General features: G+C 41.5%; 1 protein-coding gene across 5 annotated transcripts in view; it reads left to right on the forward strand.

Moving 5' to 3' along the window:
* mtmr4 (myotubularin related protein 4) overlaps nucleotides 1-19,511 on the forward strand; it is a 44,639-nt gene that overhangs the window by 15,085 nt on the left and 10,043 nt on the right. For 3 of the 5 annotated variants that reach the window (XM_067607509.1, XM_067607511.1, XM_067607510.1), the window contains exons 3-9: nucleotides 8,252-8,341; nucleotides 13,664-13,780; nucleotides 14,851-14,880; nucleotides 15,450-15,532; nucleotides 17,202-17,368; nucleotides 17,460-17,556; nucleotides 19,265-19,378. In XM_067607509.1, the coding sequence (XP_067463610.1) occupies nucleotides 8,252-8,341; nucleotides 13,664-13,780; nucleotides 14,851-14,880; nucleotides 15,450-15,532; nucleotides 17,202-17,368; nucleotides 17,460-17,556; nucleotides 19,265-19,378 (698 nt within the window). Of the gene's footprint in view, nucleotides 1-639; nucleotides 814-8,251; nucleotides 8,342-13,663; nucleotides 13,781-14,850; nucleotides 14,881-15,449; nucleotides 15,533-17,201; nucleotides 17,369-17,459; nucleotides 17,557-19,264; nucleotides 19,379-19,511 lie in introns of those variants that run through there. The other 2 variants (XM_067607506.1, XM_067607508.1) reach the window with 2 other exon arrangements.

Consider the following 19,511-nt stretch of genomic DNA (forward strand, 5'->3'; position numbering starts at 1 on the left):
GAGCCACAGTGTAATGCAGCTGATGTCAGATGGTGCATGCATGGCAGTTGGAGCATCTTTTGGTTACCGGCGGTACCTTGTGCGTTTTACCGCTTCGTTGCTGAGGGAGAGGCATATTTATGAGTAGATGTCGGTGAAGGGTGAACAAGGAGGGAGTGGGGGAGGAGTAGGGATGAGATGGAGGGGAGAAATGTGAGCATGTGAATGCGAGAGAGGGAGGTAGATGCGCATGCAGAGGGTGGAGCTTAGCATCAGGCAGTTCCCTCTGTCTTCCTTTCTCTCCTGCTTTCTCCTCTCGCAGTTTTCCCTCCATCTATCCGCTACAGTTGAGAAGGCACATCTGCAGTCATCTCATCACTTTTGATTTCCCCTCAGTTCCAACTCGGCTGATCGGGTGGACCGCTGCTCTTGTTTGTATCTTTATGGACTATCCTCCTCCTCCTCTCAGCAGTGCAACAGGGGCTGTCTTCAGACACCAGCGTGCTCTCTTTCCCCTCTCTGGGAACACTGGGGGGGTGGGAGGGTGGGGTGGTTTCCTGAATGAGAGCCGGGACTGGCGTGATGCCCCATAGCACCTCTTGAGAAGGGGGGAGAGTGCAAAAAGGTTAGGGGGGGAGAGGGTTGGCAGGCAGAGGGGGTTCGGAGTGGAAGAGGGGTGGAGAGGCTCCGGCTGAGGGGAAGAATGGTAATGCCGGCTCCTCGTGTTCTGGTCGTGCTGCTGCTCCATAGGCTGTGTGTCATTCAGGCACAGCCCTGCCTCACCTCGACATGAGCTTCGCAGGAAGGGTGTCCTGCTCCATGCTCAACTGCTTTGTAAGTCCACAGGATGTTATTTCGGTGTTCGTTTTTGTTTATCAGTCTGTTTTGTGATGGGTGTGTATCAAAGCCCTCCTCTCCCTACCTCGCCTGCTTGTGTGTGCCTGCTTGCCAATCAGTGGGGGATGGGGGGTAGGGGGTGTTGGTCGACACACGTGAGCGCTGCAGTTATTAAGTAACCAACGGGGACTCCACATACAAACAATTGAATTACCTCAATGTCTTCTCATGTGTGAGATGATGAAAAGCTACTTTATGGCACCCATTACTCAGCTCTGTTGTATGGGGGGCTTTGAGCTGCCGGTATGTTGATTGGCAGGGAGGGGAGAGAGGGCCTGTCAGGAGTAAGACGTGTAAAACGTGTGTGCTACCAAGAGCGAGCACATTGTGCAGTAACTGTTGCAGCCTCAGAATGGTGAAGTGTGTTCACTGCAGTGGAGGACCTGCATCGAGCAGTAGTTCGGGGTACTGGGATGTAGCAGGGGATTATGGGACAATGACTGATGTAAAACAGGTGTTTGTATCTTCAGAGTTTATATCCTGAGAGAGTGGTGAAAAGGTCGACAGTTTAAGAACAAGACCGGGTGGTCTCAGCTTCATATCTCTGGCCTTTAATTAGCTGATGGTCTACAAGTTAACCTCTGGCCTTTCAGTGATGCCCACAGTCCACTGTGAGGACCTGTTAGCTGCTAACTTTCAGCAAGTCTCTTTTTCAACACTTCACCCCAGCCATCCCATATTAATAGTCCACTAAATAAAGTATTAGGCTTCCCAAACTTGGTAAAAACATCAGAGTTTTTTTCTCATTCATATATTTATCGAGTTTTTATGAATTATTGGCAGTCATTTTCTCATGGATTTTTCCAAAGTTGACAAAACCAGCATCTGGTAACAGAACAGTAAATACTCAAAACTCAATAACCTTCTTTAGTATAGCACTAAAGTGGTAACAAAATGTTTTTGCATTCAGTAAAACATTATACATACCAGCATACATTTTATAATAATGATCAGACAATAAGAAATACGTAATAGTAATACTAAATAGGGCTTCAGCTAACAGTTATTTTCATTATTGATTCATCTGTTATTAATTATTTTCTCAATTAATCGATAAAATGTCAGAAAAAGGTGAAAAATCTCAATGTTTTCCAAGTTCCCAGATGTAACCTAAAATATCTTGTTTTGTCCCGACCAACAGTAACATATTCAGTTTACTATGATAGAAGACCAAAATAAAATAAAAAACAAGATTTTTTTTCTTAAATGACTCCAAACGATCATTCGATAGTTGGAGATCTATTTTATGACTGTCAACTAATTGATTAATCAACTAATTGTTGCAGCTCTAATATTAAATGTAAATCAGTTAAAATGACAAAACTGTTACAAGTCTTGTGCAACAGTCTCTGTTGAAGCATCACCTTCTGTATTTAGAGCGTTTACTGAGGGATTCTTCATTTAACACCTCAACTTTCTCAACAACAATACATGTAAATAATACTGGGAAAGTCCTACTTTGTTTTTCATGACTATTTCTTCCAGAGAAAGCGTTGGTGGTAAAGGCAGGTGGTGCTGGTTCCTCTTCTCCTTTCTCACGGCCAGGCATTTCACTATTTATGATCTCTCTTTAATATGTCTGTGGTTCAGCTGAGTTGGCAGTTCTTCTGCGTCAGTCTCTCTATAATTTATTATCAGCATCCTCTGTCTCTGAAGTAGATCACAGCTCTGTCAAGTCTCCTGATGTGAAAGCAGGCTGCAGCATTGTGTTTTCATCAAAATCACCATTGATTGTTGTGATCCAGTTGTGGAAAAAAACATCTTCAGTTACGGTTCATGTTTATGCCCCTCTGCGATACGTTGTCTGCACCAAATGGAACTATAAAAAGCCTAATTGAATTGGTTAAGATTTTTCCATGAGTCAGATACTATTATACCCACTAGCTAAATGAATCAGGGGTGCAACTATAGCCACATGCTTTTTGAGGATGTGCTTCAGGCTGTATACCTTGATGCAGTCTGCACTGACAACAAGGCAGAAACACTCCCAAGAACTACAGAGTAGGTGATTGTTGACATTGAGGAAGCTTTCATGACCACAGCCACCTGATAGAGGACCAAAAGGCAACAAGATGACACAGAGCAGGTTTTATTTTTTACAGAATAGACTTTATATAAAAGAATAACTGGCACTTAGCTGGCAGTTTGTGCTGTTTTCTCAGTATCTCCAGCTTCAAATCTGTCTGTACTTCCTGCACAAAGATCAAGTCAAGTATTGATCATTTTGAGTTGTTTTCATAATGGAAAAAAATTAATTGTTTTTTTTTTATGTTTTCCTGCTCCTAGTAATGTTTTTGTGTTGGCCAGAATCTTAAATATGTCTACATGAAAGACCAATTTTCAGTTTGCTACAGAGTTACTCCGACTTTGTATATTTTTAGACGAATTCTGCTTTCTTCCAGAAAACCATGACCCTGCCTTGTTTCGTCAGCTCTTGGAGAACAGCTCAGTCATGAGACTAAAATGGGGCTGATCATTTAGAACACGATGGTCTATGAAATATTAATATGGACGGAGAGGGGACGTGCAGAAAGAGATGCATTTGAAAAGATTCGTCATACAGACAGCCGTCTTTGATCTTGACCCATCACTTAGACTGCACCGCCTAACTCAGCGCTCTCAGAAAAGAGTATGTTTGTCTAGGTTGTTGTTCTTTTTGTTTTTTGCTGCTTTTCATTCTGCTCTAGCCTTGTTTCCTTTCTTTCTCTCTAACCTTTTCTTACTCTGTGACACCTCATTTGGGGCCATTCTTGGCATTTCAGACCATGTGCCAAGCTTTGTCTGCCTCATTTAATAAATAACTGGATACATTAAAGCAGATGCATGAGTGCATGTCCCCCACATATTTAGGAGGTCACCTCTGCATCTGGTAGTGATTCTCTAATCTGTACAACTCTAGGACAAAGCTTCGGTCAGATTAAGTAAATAATCTGTTGAGTAAGGACAGCAAATTGTTTCCAAAAGCTTTAGAGAGAAAGGGACTCTGCCTCTAAAAAGAGATTGGTGTATCCATGGCAACCAGACACTTATTCATGTAGACTGTGCCAGTGTCTTTTTCAATTCCTCTACCTATGCTACCTTTGTGTTGTCATGCTGTCTCATTTTCCCATTCACACACTTGCAGAAATGTCTGGGAGATGGTTTTGCACACGTGCTTCCCCCAGATGATTAAAATCTTATTTTAGCTCATACAAAAAAAATGAGCCCTGTGAACTTTTACCTGCACATCCACACTATGAACCTGTTATGTCAGACCTGTCAATCTGCTGCCAGCTTATTCTATCACTGCACGTAACACAATGTGCTTTATGAAGACATTAAATGTGCTCTCAACATTAGTATTTGAGAAATGCACTGGAGACGTATGTGTGTATGCTGCATGCCTGTCAGCTCCAGCATTTTGATTGTTGGTTGGACAAAGGTGGGGGAGGGTGCGCAGGCTCACAGCAGTGACGAAGCAAAAACGTGTCGGGCACAGGACAAGCTGTGCTCCATCTTTGTGAGTCGGTTGGAAGTGAGAGCATTTCTCTTTTCCTATAATCTTCTGTAAGCTGATTGTCTGGTTGTGGACACAATGCGATGGACTAAAAATCAGAGAACAGAAGTGCCTCACTGCTTGCGTTTGTTTACAGATGTAATGACAGTGTTTCAAGTCCCGTCTTGATCACATGTTATCTGCCATGCGAAGGGACCTTGCAGCTGAAATATCAAGATTGTCTGCACGTTTCAGTTACTACAAGTCTTCTTCTAAACACTGCTATACTGATGTCTGTACTCTAAATACTCTCCCTGACATTTTCTGTCCTTTGTTGTCTAAACTGCCACCATAACTTGTCAGGTGATACAATTTGAAGTGCAGTATCTTCATTCTAATGTTTATATGGTATATTTAGCACCAGTGTTTTAGTATAAACCAGCCTGTATATAGCCTGTGTCATGGATTTATGGACCAATACAACATCTACAGAAGTTTTAGTCAGCTGTTTTTTGCTTTAAAGTACACAGCGTTCTAGCAGGCCTCTCAGAGGAGTGCAACGTCAGGGCTGCTTCATAAGAGAATTAAGTAAGTGGTGCCAAGTATCTAGGAGGTGTTGCAGCACAAAGACATATGGGAACCAAGGGAGTAGATGGATTATTGACGTAGGACATGTGTGCTTGTGTGTGTTGAGACTGAATAAATGCTCTTCTCTACTGATTGGCATTGAATTTCTTAGGGGGAGGCTCTACAACGATAGCTTCTCCCATAATTTATGACCTCTGTCTGGCACACCAGGGTAAACTTTATTCCCTTTAGAAAAAGCAAACGTAGGCCGGTGGTTCAGACTACCCGGCAACGGAGTGTGAGATCAACCTGTAATAACCTGACCCTCGCAGGATGCCTCTGACTGATGGCCACTGTCATGGTCCACCCATTCTCAGGTAAAAATAAGAAAATTGATGATGCACAGACCACTGCCTCATCAGTCTGATGCTGAAGGCTGACTCCACGAAAGGGATTTAGAGCAGTTCAGACAAGTTTACCTGTCTGAAATTTAAGCTTTTAGTGTCGACTGGAGTATCTTCTTACACCACAGTTTGAGTTTTAAATGCAGTATTTTACAATGAGAATTGATGAAATGCTCAGTGACTTTGGTCATGTTATGCCACATTCATGTGTATTCATGGCGTAAATATTTTATGCCATAATTCTGAGCAGCTGAGTGGAGAAAAAAACATTCACATCAGCCTTCACGTTGTAATTCCAAGTCAGAAATATCAAGAACTTCTTACATGAAATCTTCCACTCGTGTGTCAATGTACAAATTACTGTACATTGAAATAAATCCAGTATTAGCACTAGCATTAGCAAATTTCAGAGCAGATATACATTGTTTGTTTGTGTAAATGCAACATAACAAAAGTAGTTAATTTAGGCTATTTATCTGGTATGGTTACAAGGCTAGCAGTTAAGCTAACCATCTTGGAATAGTCTGCAAACAATCCCAAACTGGAATAATGAGAGTTCTTCCCGTTCTTCCCATTCTGCCGACATTACGTGAACGCAGCATTGTGCTAGAAGGCAGCTCCCACCTCAACGTCGCCTTGAGTGCATTCTGTGAAGAACGAAACACAACATTAGCATGAACATTAAGGCATCTTTTGGAGGAAATGGAGCTTAAAGTAATAACGGGCAGCACTTAGCAATGGAGCATCTTTTAACGAGTGTACATCTCAATTTGGCACACACCCACCTCTACGGCCGCCATCAGCGCTGCCATTTATTATAATTTATGGTGTAGAAGTAGCAGGTAGACCGGTCATGTATAGTGACTCAGCCCATTAATCTCTCCCATACAAAGACTTCCCAAACCCATTGACACCTCTGCTCCATGTCCTGTTAGGTAGCTTCTTCTTCACTTGGCTAAAACAGAATTATTGTTTGACTTGATTGTAGTAAGAAGGTGCGAGCATTGTGATAATCTGAACTCTCATTTTTTATTTGAAATTGGTACATTTTAAATACAAAGTAATTAGTAGATGCTGACATATTTTGAATAGCTACCTTCATGTTCAAAGGTGTGTGTACGTATTAGCAATAAGCCATTTCATTAAAACGTATTCTTTTAGATGTGGATATTCATTTATCTTCTGTCACTGGAGCTGTAATGTTACAGAAGCTGATGAATGATGCTTTAGCTGTTATATTCCTATAATTTCTGTGCTTTCAAAATCAGAAGGTGACATATTGGCGACCTGTAGAGGAGGGGTTGTCACTGTCGGGACCCTATCTCCATCTGTTACCAGACAGCCCAATGGGTGGTATGGTTATCATGTGGTTTAATCACCAGCTTGGACCTTTGGATGACAGATGTAATGACTGTAATCATGGCAGGAGGTCTGCATGGTCAGACATCAGGGGGGGTTTTAGCTGTGATGTATGATATTATGCTGCTGTGTTGTTTGTCCTGGGACACAATAAGTCTTTTATTAGCAAGAGAGCAGCCTGAGTCAGTGGGTGTTCTCCACTGAGATAAACCACAGGTGACTGCATTCTGCCTCCTTCTGGTCCTCCTCCAGGACTCCATTGCTGTTTTCACTAAGACACACAGTTGGCATACAGTCGTACCAGGATTGAGAAGCCAAATGTAGCAGAGTAGTAAAAGTAGCTGTGTTCAGACAGCCAGACACCAAACTGGGTTGATCCTCAACTGGTGACATAACTCACTGAGGCTGGATGTGGAGGAGTGAAAGACATGTTTGTGCATGTCATAGCCACATAAACCTGGAACAGAGTTCTCTATATTCCATATAAACATTGCATCACAAATACGCTGGAAATACTAAAGTTATTAAGTATAAATAGTCTGCTGATGAGGTAAAATCTTCACAGGCGATTTTGACAAATAGGTAAAAGGAATAAAAAGCATGGGCATGTTCTTCAGCTGCATTGTCTTTTCTCTCCAGTGATTGAAGTCTGACCTGATGAGAGTGTTTGCTCAGTCTGAGAGGGACACTGGCACACAAAACTGAAAGGACAGGGTTGGCTGCCCTCTTTGTTCCTCTCTCATTCTCGATTCCGCTGCCTCTTGAAGTGTTGCAGTCTAATTTTAGCCAACCATCCATTACAACAGGTGTGCACTTGATAAGACTCCATTTGGTTGTTTGATTTATCAGCAAATTAGAAATGTGACACGGTCATCCTTCACATAGAAGCATTTGGTTATTGGGTACTGGTATTTAAAGTGACTCTAGGAACGAATTATGTAAACTCAATGTCAGAACATGACTCATGCAAAAGTGGAAATGTGTGGGAAATACTCAGCTAAGCCCCAGTATCTTTGTTTGCTCAAGACTGTAACACCCAGTGACAAAGTTTAGAGGTTTTTGGTATCATTTGCTCATGTAATAACCCACTGCACAGTGCCAAAGCAAAGAGAATCTAAATAAAAGCTCCTACATGATAATTCAATCAGGGGAAATGCTTATTGGGATAGAGTGGAAAACATTTTAACAACATTATTTTATCTTTGAAATAGCTTGTCTCATTGACCTAACAGACGGTCTTGTGTCCCCTATTTAAAGAGAATTTTAGATCTCTCATAGTCAATATTTAATCTCCTACGTGATGTCTGTGAGTTAGCTGGTGCCAATTGTGAAATTCCGCTGGGCGTACGTCTTACATCAGAGGCTAACCACCCTGATAAATGCTCACTACAGGAACACTGAGAATATTAACTTTGTGTTTGATTTTACGCAAGATTTTTTTCCTTTTTTTTTTTTTTTTACCAATGTGTTCTTTTTCTACGCTTTAGCTTTATTTCATCCTGTTGTGTCAACTTACATAATAACAGAAGTATTTATCTGACCACCCCTGCTTTGTGTTTGCATCTGACAGGGTGAAGAGGGGCCTCCCAGTCTGGAGTACATAAAGGCCAAAGACCTGTTCCCCCAGAAGGAGCTGGTGAAGGAGGATGAAAGCCTTCAGGTGAGCTGAATGACAACCACTGCTCCAGAGCACAGTCTCATCTGCTCTGACACCCAGCTGCATGTCTGTGGATTAGACAAACAGGAGCTGGTGAAAAGACCAAGTGTGGCACTTCCAGATTATGACCTCATCTTCAATCCTGGCTCCTCTGCAACACCGTGATGAAGCTTGTGTGGAGTGCCATACTCTGATTGCCAAGGCAGTACTGCAAGAGTCTCAACTCAGCAGGCTTGAGGCCAGACACTGAAGGAGAGATGATGACACTGGCCGAGAAGAGCAATTTTTTGTCATTGTTCTGCCACCCAGAAAGTTAATTAGGCGGCTTGGTGGAGAACACAGTATTTGCATTTGAATGGAGCCGCTGCACACGCTCTCTGCAGATCATACTTCTAAAAGAAAGCTTTTTTTTTTTTTATTTTGAAAAAAGATTGTGAATTAGTCTCCCATATTTAGATAAGGGAACTTGAAACTTAACTAGAGCAGAAGTAAAGTTTTGAAAGCAGGAAGTTGAAATGTTGACAGGATGAAAGGATTGAAGAAAATGCAGCTCGGGTTTATCTGTCCGTAGCTGCAGGGATTGTAATATGCATGCTACATGGATAAATAGTCCCAGATCTTCAGACCCTTTTAACAGTCCATTTGATGTTTTTGCACTATATAAATAAAGGAAAACACAATAAATCAGCTTACGTTTAGATTATTATTATCTACACTTCTACATAGACTCTGCTACCCTCACATTAAATTGGACAAAATTCTGTCAGTGTCTTAGAGATCAACTTGTCTAAGTACAACTGAAATTTTATTTTAGAGGTTTGTTTCTGCTTGAGAACAATAGAGGGATCCACCCTCCCACGCTGCTCCGCTCAGCAAGTAAAAGTCACTGCAGAGGATAAAGAATAGAGCAGCTAAAAGCATTTAGGTCACTGAAGTGAAAAGGATTTGTAAGTCTATTCCACGGTGAAGATGCCAGTGGCATGACTGCGATGGGCAACTCTCCGTGTGCCCTCCCTGGTGTTGAGTTTGTGCTCTCTGGCTGTCTGGTGGTTAATGGAGCTGAGCATCATGTGTCTGGAGAACTGGACAAAGGAAAGGTGGAAGGAGGAGGGATTTGCCCAGCCTGGGGTCACTATCTGTTGTTCCTTTTGTGGTTTTTAATTGAAGCATGTTTCCACTTGAGTTGACGGGAGTATCAACCTGTTCAAAAGTGTTTTTAAATTATTATGAAAGGGATGTGCCTCAAAGTACTTCGTGTGTCAAAGATCCTGATAGATTTATTTCCTGCAGGAAGTGTGTGAGAACTAGAGGAGATCTATAACATAGTGTCTTACAAAGTTTATGTGGCTGCATCTTAATCTGAACATCCATGGAGGCAGAGCTGTTTCTGCACTAAATACTTTTGTAATTGTTCTCATTTTAGGCACCTTGCAACGTTTTCTATATTTCTGCACTCTTATACTTTGCTGCCCCTCCCCCTGCATTCACACATGGGATCACACATTGTGTCTCTGCTTTTGTGTTTTCTTTGTGTTCAGGCACTCCCGTGATAGTTTCACTGACAGTTGATGTCTCTCACCGCAGTTTCCCGCAGGCGAATCACAGGCATTCCCTACCCCACCATATTTAATACCCTGCTGCCTTTCATCCCGTGTGCGTCGTGGTGCATGCTTGCAGTTGTGAGTGCGTTTGCACACATGCATGTCCTTGCAGGCAGGCTGCTTGAACCGGAAGTCACGACTCACAAGTCAGAGAGTGTTATTCACGGGCCTCTCTGCTCCCCCCCCCCCCCCCTCCCCCTCTTTCCCTGTACTCTCTTTTTTACATTTCTGCTGCTGAAGGCTCTGTGGAGGAAACGTGACACAGTATCTTCTGCTGCACTTGCTGGCACTCAGTGACTCATGCACCTACTTTTGGAGCACAGCTTGTTTAATGCAGTTCCCGGTCTGTACAGCATGTTAACTATGACACTCTCAGCAGGACGTGTTAGGGCTCTTCCCCAGCAGAGCAGCACACAGACTTCAGTAACCGCACGGTGTCATTTCACCCATTTCTACTGCTGTTGAGGTGATATTTAATACAATTTGGGTACAAATGCAGAAATGCTTGTGACAAGGCTTTCCGTTTTTTAAATTGTAAAACAGTATGCAGCTTTTTTTCCCCCTCACAATCAACAATCTCAGAGTTTCCATCTTTGTTTGTGCACCTGTCACTTTAAACTCAGTTATGTCACAAAAGTTGAAACATTCAAAACTTCACTGTCTGATTTGAAATATTCCACTTTTTTGAAGTCCTAGTGCAGGGTGCCGCGGGGGGCTGCTACCTATATTTGGCTCTGTTGGTGTCTGAGCACCGAGTACTACGTGCTCCATTTCTCAGGTTAAGCTGTACTCTTTCCCTCATCATGCTTCCCGTCACGACGCGCACACATGTATTCAGTTAGAGATGAGCAACAGCAGGTGCAGTGATAAATGTCAGGGGTTTAATTTTTTTTTTTTTTTCATAAGCTCACTGGACCAACAGTCATCAGTCAACAGTATGAAGAACTGACAGCTTTTGCCCTCTTGCCAATCAACAATATTCCTTTAAAAAAAACAAGAGTAGTTTAAATTTGTTACATGTATTGTCTTTTGTTTTTGTCATGAGTGGTAAAAGGTAAGTTGACTGAGTAGATGATGACTTGTATTTATGGGTCTGTCAGTTGCATCCAGCTTATGTGCTCTGCGCACTAACTAAGGCTGTGCTTTTAACTGTGTTGGCTAACGTTGTTTCAAGTAAGCCTGATTTTCTGACATCTTACCATAATCCCCCATCTGCCCTGCTGCATGTCCTCTTTTAACATGCATCAGTGGGTCCTCCTCTGCATGACTCAGCAGTGCATGCTAATGCAGGATGAGGTAATGTTGTCTCTAAGCAACACTGTTGTCCTCACTACCAGAAACTAAACAACAAGAGCTGAGTCGCCATTCGTGGTCCCCAATGACTATGATTATATTAAAGCAGCCAGAATATTAGTGCAGGCAGACAAGCATGCAGAAGTGATGACTGAAAAGTGAAGTGTGAATCAGTCATGTAAGTAAGGAATGAATGAGCGTAACACAATCCTCAATTTGTCAGCTCAGAGAGCGATGTCACAGCGATGATATATCTCCCAACAGGCTTTATTGTTTTACATCACCTAGAAGGAATGTTTTATGCAAGGTGATTGGAAATTGTTTAATCTCTGTACATAATGTTATAGCTTAAATCCTCCTGATTGACAGCAGTTATAAAAAGCCTTATAATTACTGAAATGCAGGACGTCATTTTTAAATCCCTTGAAAAAGCATCTACAGTAAACAAAACATTTACCAGAGTGGTCAGCATGAAATTGACCACTCTGAAATTGGTTGGATGCTTCCATTTTTCTATGGATTGAGACATCCTTTAGAAATTGGCAACTGTGGCTGTCTGTCTTCCACACGGTCAGCTTTTAAAGCAGCTAATGCTCTGCCTCACAATGAAATAAAAAATGTTTCTATTAACCTCTGTTGGGAACCAATTATCTTAATGTAGGGGTCTCGTTGCAGCCAAAGCCCAGGCTTGGCTGTGTCTGTAATAAAATGGGTACAAGTAAGAATGTTAATAGACAGTTTGGGGTCCCTCACTGTACCGTCAGCACTGATGCAGACAGTCTCCCAGCCCAGCCTCTTGTCTGCCTGCTCATTCAAGCTCACAAACATGCCCTCTGTGCTCACAAAGGTCCTTCTGTAAAACTAATTGGACAGCTACGCATGCACACCGTTTCATCCATGTCCCCCTTTTCTCATATTTGTAAGGTTGGGGCGCTCTGTCCTCAAGCATTACAAGTTTAGCTTCTGTTAGGCAGGATGGATTCATACAAATATTGCAAACCTGAACTTTGCCTGTTAGTTTTGATTAGTGTTGAATATTTGAAAATGTTCAATACTCCAGTATGATGCTTATTATGAAAGGTTCAGTTAGAGCTAGACCAGTATATCAGCCAGGCCCGTTACATTGTTTGTCCACCAGAGAACACTACAAATGGATTTTTCCACTTGAAAATGTTCTGATCAGTATCTCACCTGGTCACAATAATAAAAAAACTCATCAAGATTGTTTGTTTATGTTATGTATTTGTGTTTTAAAAAAGCAATACTACTGTAATTGGATTTTTAAGAACTCCCACAAGGCGATATATGAGTATCGGCCTCCGAAATCTGGTTGGGCTATAGTTTCAATACCAAAATTATGTATTTTTCGATACCTGACTTTGACTTTTTTTTACTTATCCAGTGACATATCTCAACATCTACTAGATCATTGTTTCTCAACCAGGGGACCCCTAGTGGTCTGTGGTGTCATTGCAAGGCGTTTGTGAAATAATAAAATATATATTTTAAAAGGATCCTATGGCCTTTATAGACATACACTATATCTTCAAATAGTAACTGAGGCCTTTGTTTGAAGCAGGCCTGTATTAGAGGCAGATGTTTATTTTAATTCCCACTGTTTGATAAGTATAATTTGTCATATTTTAGAACGAAGACTCATTTTGATCCGCTCCTGTTTGCCCTGTTAAAGTTACTTCATTACGCTGTTAATACAAACTCAATACTTCCTCTATCCTTTTTAAATTAAAAGCCCCTAGCATTCTAGTGGACAGAAACCCTCCATTTCTTAACAAGGCTTTTATTTTGAAACATTTGCAGAGGATGTGTTGTGGAAAACTTGTTGACTTCAAAGGTTAAACATACAGCACTTGAAATGCAGCCACAGGTCCACAGGAGAAGAAATGTTGATTGGCACAAAATGTTTGTACAAACACTCATGGTTCCCAGATGATGAATCCTAATGACTTTGGTGAACCCCTTATCTTTCCTCTAGTGCCACCATGAGGTTGTTATTAGTAGTTTTTAGTGAAATGTCTCGAACGTCTTGAACGGAGTGCTATGAATTTAATTCACACATTCATGTTCACCTCAGGATAAATTGTAATAGCTTAAAAGCCTCAGCTGTACAATGGCCTTAGCACTAATTAGAAAATGTTAAACTAAAACTAAAAGAGGAAATGAGGTGAAAATTTGCATGTCAGCATTCTCTGTAGACTCTTAGTCTTGTTAGAGTCTTGTTAGAGTTTTGTATCAAGACCTTCAGTAATTAGAAAGAGCTTCTAAAACACTGAGAGCACAGGTTTAAGAATAGAAATGTGGATGTTATGATTATGCGTCCAGTAGACATAACAAAGCCTGAAAGTAAGCAGGTATTGTTGAAATGTTTTTGCTTCTTCTACTTCAACAGTCTGGTTGTTTTGTGTGCCTACAGGTGCCATTCCCAGTTCTTCAGGGGGAAGGGGTGGAATATCTTGGCCGTGCCGATGAAGCCATCATTGCCATATCTAACTACAGGCTCCACATTAAGTTCAAGGACTCTGTCATCAATGTAAGTACACATCACAGGCTATAAACCACAAAAGCAGAAATTCACTTCAGTCCAAATGGCAAGAGTGTCTCACTAGCACTGCTGTGCCACGCCACCACAGAAGCCAATAGCAGCAGAGAGGAGACTATAGTGTTTAGTTTGGACACACATAGGCCTTTCCCTTTCCCCCATATAAATTTTATAAACACATAATTGTGCAAACAAGGCAAGTAAACCTACAAGTACTTTACATGAAGCACCCGTAAAGTGGTTTAGTCAGCATAGTTGGCTTGAGCCTGTTTGTACCAGGACTCTACCACAGGAGTAGCGGGCCCTCTGATGTTCAGGCAGGGGAGGTTTAATGTGACATCTAGTCTCCAAGGGCCCGGCCCCCATTGGCACTGATGTCCACCAGCCCCGCTCCTGCTGACGTCAGGCCTTGCTCAAACACAAACAGGCCAATTGTTTGTGTTCACTGGCAGCGAAATTCCTGCTTTCTTCCCAAATCCCTGTCATCTTTTCCAGAAGGATTCTGCTCCTGGAAAAGATGACAGGGATTTGGGAAGAAAGAGAAAGGCCGACTTGAGCGCGGATCACTAGGATGTTCACGTTGACTTAGTTTAGTAGAGGAGTCAGATTTGCGCACTGAGACCAAATGTCAGCAGCTAACGGTCCCCATCGTACTGACTTCCTACTGGGAAGTCCTGCCTTGACCCCGACAACACGGTTGAACTCTGTATGAATGCCAACAAGCCACAACCTCTCACCCACACCCCCCCCTTCACAACTCATCCCCATACTTCTAAGCTGTTTTCTTGCCCTTTGCTCCCGTCTATGTTTGTCTTTCTCTCCATGATTTCAATTTGGCTTGGTCATGTGCTGCAAGTAGCACACTGCGTGATCCACTCGGTTATCTTTCATCTCTCAACCTCTTTGATGTTCTCTTTCCTTTTTTAACTCTTCATTTCCTTTTGTCTCCTGAATTTTTTTGGTTTAATAGTTTTTTTTTTCCATTTCCTCCTGTCTTGTGTCTTCCCTCCCTCCCTCCCTCCCTCTCTCTGTGTGTGCTCCATGTTGTCACTGTGTTTTAGACCTACCCAGGTGTGGACAATGAGATATCTGTGAGTACCATATGATAAAACACCACCCTCTGCCACAGTCTAGACAGCTTTAGTCACTCAGCTCTTCTTCACTCTATTCGATTACAGCGTACTGAGGACAAATTGTACTTTACATCCATCTGAGTGCTAACACTGGGCTCATTATAATTTTCAATGAAAGCACCTTGCTCAGTGATTGTGGTGCAGTATGTTGGCTGAGCTTGAGACGTAATGAGCACCATTTTCTGCCATAAGATATGAAATAGTTGTTATTTTCTCATTCCGAATATGAACTTCAGTGGGTTATTGTCTAAATCACCTTCAGTAACACATCAGTCCACGCACAGGATTACTCAAAGGCCAAGAAAACTAAGTAGACAACCCATAGACAAGGTTTCTAGCTGTCGGTTTGTATAATAATAGAGGTCTAGGGACAAAGTCAATATACTGCAGAGGCCTCCTTCTCCTCTACAGTAAGGTAGAAGCTGTCTGTACTAGACCAGAGGGTGGCAACCTCTTTGCAGATGTGCTGTCTGCTCTGACAGCGGGCCATCAGACTGATGACACAGACTCTCTGTCTCCCCCTACAGGTGCCTCTCAGGCTGATAGACAGTGTGGAGAGCAGAGATATGTTCCAGCTGCACATCATCTGCAAAGACTCCAAAGTTGTCAGGTAAAGAGAGAAAGTGACTCACACACTAAAGACATCGTGTTAAACCTGCAGACAGATTGATGCTGACGTAAATACATCACCATGCTCCGGTACTCGTTTGAATGAATAATACCATAGTTTAGTTCTCTCTGGCCATGAGGAGGCAATTTATATCACACTCTACCAAGCTTAAATGTTAATCAATAGTTCCAGGTTTAAAAATAGTCGTCACAACTTTTGTAGTTGTAAAAAAAGTGACACTAATATAATACCAGTGGTGTTGGGCTTCTCCATCCTCACCTCTCCCTCCTGAATTACTTAATGACATTTTGGATTACGGACATCATGTCTTGTGACTTCACAGTTCAACAGGGTTATTTCTGCCTATGTGAAGTGAGTTATAGTGTGAAAACACAGTATTTTGATTGTGAGATTTAAAGTTTAAGAAAGCACCAGATTGTGTATATTTTAGATGTTTTTTGTTTCTACTCTCTACTTGTGATTTCTCTTTTGGTATGCTTTTGTGTTAGCAGGACAACAGGATTTTATGTCCAGCTATTTATGCATGGAGGATTGCATTATTGTGCAATAGTGCTCAAATGATTAGTTGGTTAATTGATTAGTCAGGCAACTGAAATTTAATTAACAACAATTTTTGTTATTGATTAAATGTTTAAGTCATTTATCAAGGAAAAATGTCAAATATTGACTATTTCCAGCTCCTCAAATATGAGGCTTTGCTACTTTTCTCTATTTTATATCATTATATATATATTGAAAATCTTTCCAAATTGGGCTTTTGATCAAACAAAACTCTTTGCCAATTTTTCACTATTTTCTGACATTTTATAGACAAAACATGTAATCTGTAAAAATATTCAACAGATTACTTGATAATGAAAATAATCATTAATTGCAGACGTACAATATGTTTTATATATTTTGTGAGAGATCAGAATGTAATAAATCACTGAAACACACAGGAAAGAATTATGATGATGCTTTGAATACTGTTATGAATATCTAGAAAGATCCATTATGATTCTGTAGTTGCATATAGGTATATTTCCATATTTTTTCCTGATAATCCTGGACATAATAACAATAGATGTCTTGTAATTTTCTTCCAGTTAATATGGCTTTAGTTCTAATCTTCTAATGTTTTGTTAAAAGCTGACTAAAATAAGGATGATTGCAGGTTGTACTTTGGAGTGTTCTTTGATCAGTGTATGCTCTGTGGCGTTTGTTGATTTGGAGCTGTTGTTATTGGCAGTTTTGTTTAATTTGTGATCACTACATGGTCATTTGCCAAGATCAGACAGATGGCAAATATATAACTACCACTAAGAATGCTTTCACTTGTTTAAAAAAAAAACAGTTTCAAGGGGAAAAAAATCCAAGGCCTGCTTTTATTTCACAGCAGACAGAAATTCTCATCTGTTCACAGACATCTGTAAAGTTCAAAACCTTCAAAAAGCCTTCATATTTTCAGCAGCAGATGTGCCAGCGGCATCTTGGTTCCCCATCATTAAGCAGTTATATTATTACTCTTGTTTAACGGCTGGAAAATCACTGAACATTTGAAGAAATACGTTTTTCTTGTTTTTCTCCCTCTCTCCAGTGTATAAACAAGATATTTTGATTTTGAATCTCAGTAATATTTCTAATCTTTACATCGGGTTCTCCACAGATGCCACTTTGCAACATTCAAGCAGTGCCAGGAGTGGGTCAAACGTCTGACCCGGGCCATAGCTCACCCATCCCGGCTGGAGGACCTGTTCGCCCTGGCCTATCATGCGTGGTGTCTGGGAGGCTGCGCTGATGATGAGGACCAGCACGTTCATCTCTGTCGCCCAGGTCCATACACACAACAATCAAGACCGAAGTTTGAGAACAATGAGGCCTCTGAGATTGCCTGCTTTGTTAAAATATAAAAATCTGTCTGCAGGTGATCATGTGCGTCAGAGAATGGAGATAGAGGTCAAGAGGATGGGCTTCGACACACAGAACGTCTGGAGAGTGTCAGACATAAACTGCAACTACAAGTATGTCACAGATACTTTACCATAGATACCTTAACACCTCTGCCGGGCAGATACTTGCACAGTACTATCACTATTAAGTGTCATGATGATTGTTTAGGAAGTGAATGATGAGTGATGGCATTTCAAGTAGCTTTTTGAGAGCTGTGACAGAGCATAGGGCTGGAATCAGGCAGGACTAGAGACACTGTCGCCATAATGTCGCCAAACTGAACAGATTGTGCGACGAACAGCTTGTGAGTGCATTGGCACATCTCATCTCAGGGAAACGGGAGTTTTGAATTAGCACTGATTTACAGAGTTACTTTTGGACGGAAATTTGGCAGGAATATGCTTGGATTTAAATTGACAACAACATATTCCTTTTAGGGTATGTTAACGGCTTGAGAGGTTGCTCTTAGAAGCTTGTAAGATGCTCGCTGAGGACAGCAGCTACAGTATAGTCAGCTTGGATTTACTGCAATGCAAATAGGTTTCAGCGGTTTCCAGGAGTCACAGAAAAAAGGTGTGTCAAGATGTATCAAAGCATCCGTAGAAACTACTGCATAATCTTCTCCACAGTTGATCAATATGTCAAGTAAATTCCAAACAATCCTTGCTTTGCCAATAAATCACTAAAAATATTACCCCCGTGTCGCGCAGTCACCTTCTTATAGCTCTGAAGCTCTGCCCTAAGTAACTTACTTAGTGATTTATTGGTACAGCAAAGATTTTGTTGAACAAACAGATCAACAGCAGAGATGTGAAATATGCTACTGGAGGGGTTTGAGAAGTTTTTATGGACATTTTGATACTTTCTGCTGGGTTACCATTTGTATCCATTGTAACTGCTATGAATTTAGGATGACGACAGCTACCGTTCTCCACATAGGAACATACAAACTTTACAGAGTCAACAGGGGGAGAGTGTTTAACACTCAAAAGATAGATTTGGAGTGGAGTATTCATTTAAATTCCCTTAACAATACAGGTACACACAGGTGAGAGTGTATACTTGCGTACCTTTACCTGATCTGACCTCTCAGTCCAGCAGCACTCTCACCAAACCCAGTCTTAAACACACATGCATAAATAGCATTTTAGCACTCACTCGAGCAGAAATAACGCAGTGATTCTGCATGTGTACCTCTGTATCCGACTCCTGCGTCTCCTTTGCTGTCTGGGCAAATAAATGCTACGAAAAAAAAGGTCAGTCTGCTCGAGGGCCCAAGAGAGCACATCCTGCTGAGGGAGACAGACACACAGGACAACTGGCTAATTAAACAAGCCGCAGCCTGCTGAGGCCCATGACTCAGCACAGTATTTCACTTTCCCTCTCTTTCTCTCACACACACACACACACACACACACACTGTCTCTGTCTCTCCCTCCCTCCTTAGACAGTCAGCAGGTGACTAGAAATTGAAGATAGTATCACGGGGGAGGAGGAGGAGACCAGAGACAGATGGAGTCAGGCAGTAGCGCTCTGTGATTTGTTCTCTGCCGAAGCTGAGAGCTCTAGATGCAGTGGTGACCCTGAAAAAAAGAACACTTGTGTATTTGTTAGAATGTGTGTTTGCCGCAGCTCAAAGCACTATACTACCCTGTTTTTTCTGATTTAAAGACTCCTCTAAAGCCTTCAATGCACAAGATGTATAATTCAGCCATATTAACTGTATTAACTGTATTTATCTATGATATATGTATCTCTATGTACATCTGTCATCAACAGGCTGTGCTCCAGCTACCCACAGAAGCTTCTAGTTCCAATATGGATCACTGACAAGGAGCTAGAGAGTGTAGCTTCCTTCAGATCCTGGAAGAGGATCCCTGTGGTGGTCTACAGGTGGGTTTTCTTACACACAGTATCACATGTTTTCTCTAATTTGCACAAGAGCGTTTTCCTTTTTTTTTTGTCATTTAGAGTTGTTCACTAACTGCAAATGTTATGACTCATCTCTGTTTGTGTTCACTGACTC

The sequence above is a fragment of the Thunnus thynnus genome, chromosome 13 (genome assembly GCF_963924715.1).
Source record: "Thunnus thynnus chromosome 13, fThuThy2.1, whole genome shotgun sequence".
Taxonomy (NCBI): Eukaryota; Metazoa; Chordata; class Actinopteri; order Scombriformes; family Scombridae; genus Thunnus; species Thunnus thynnus.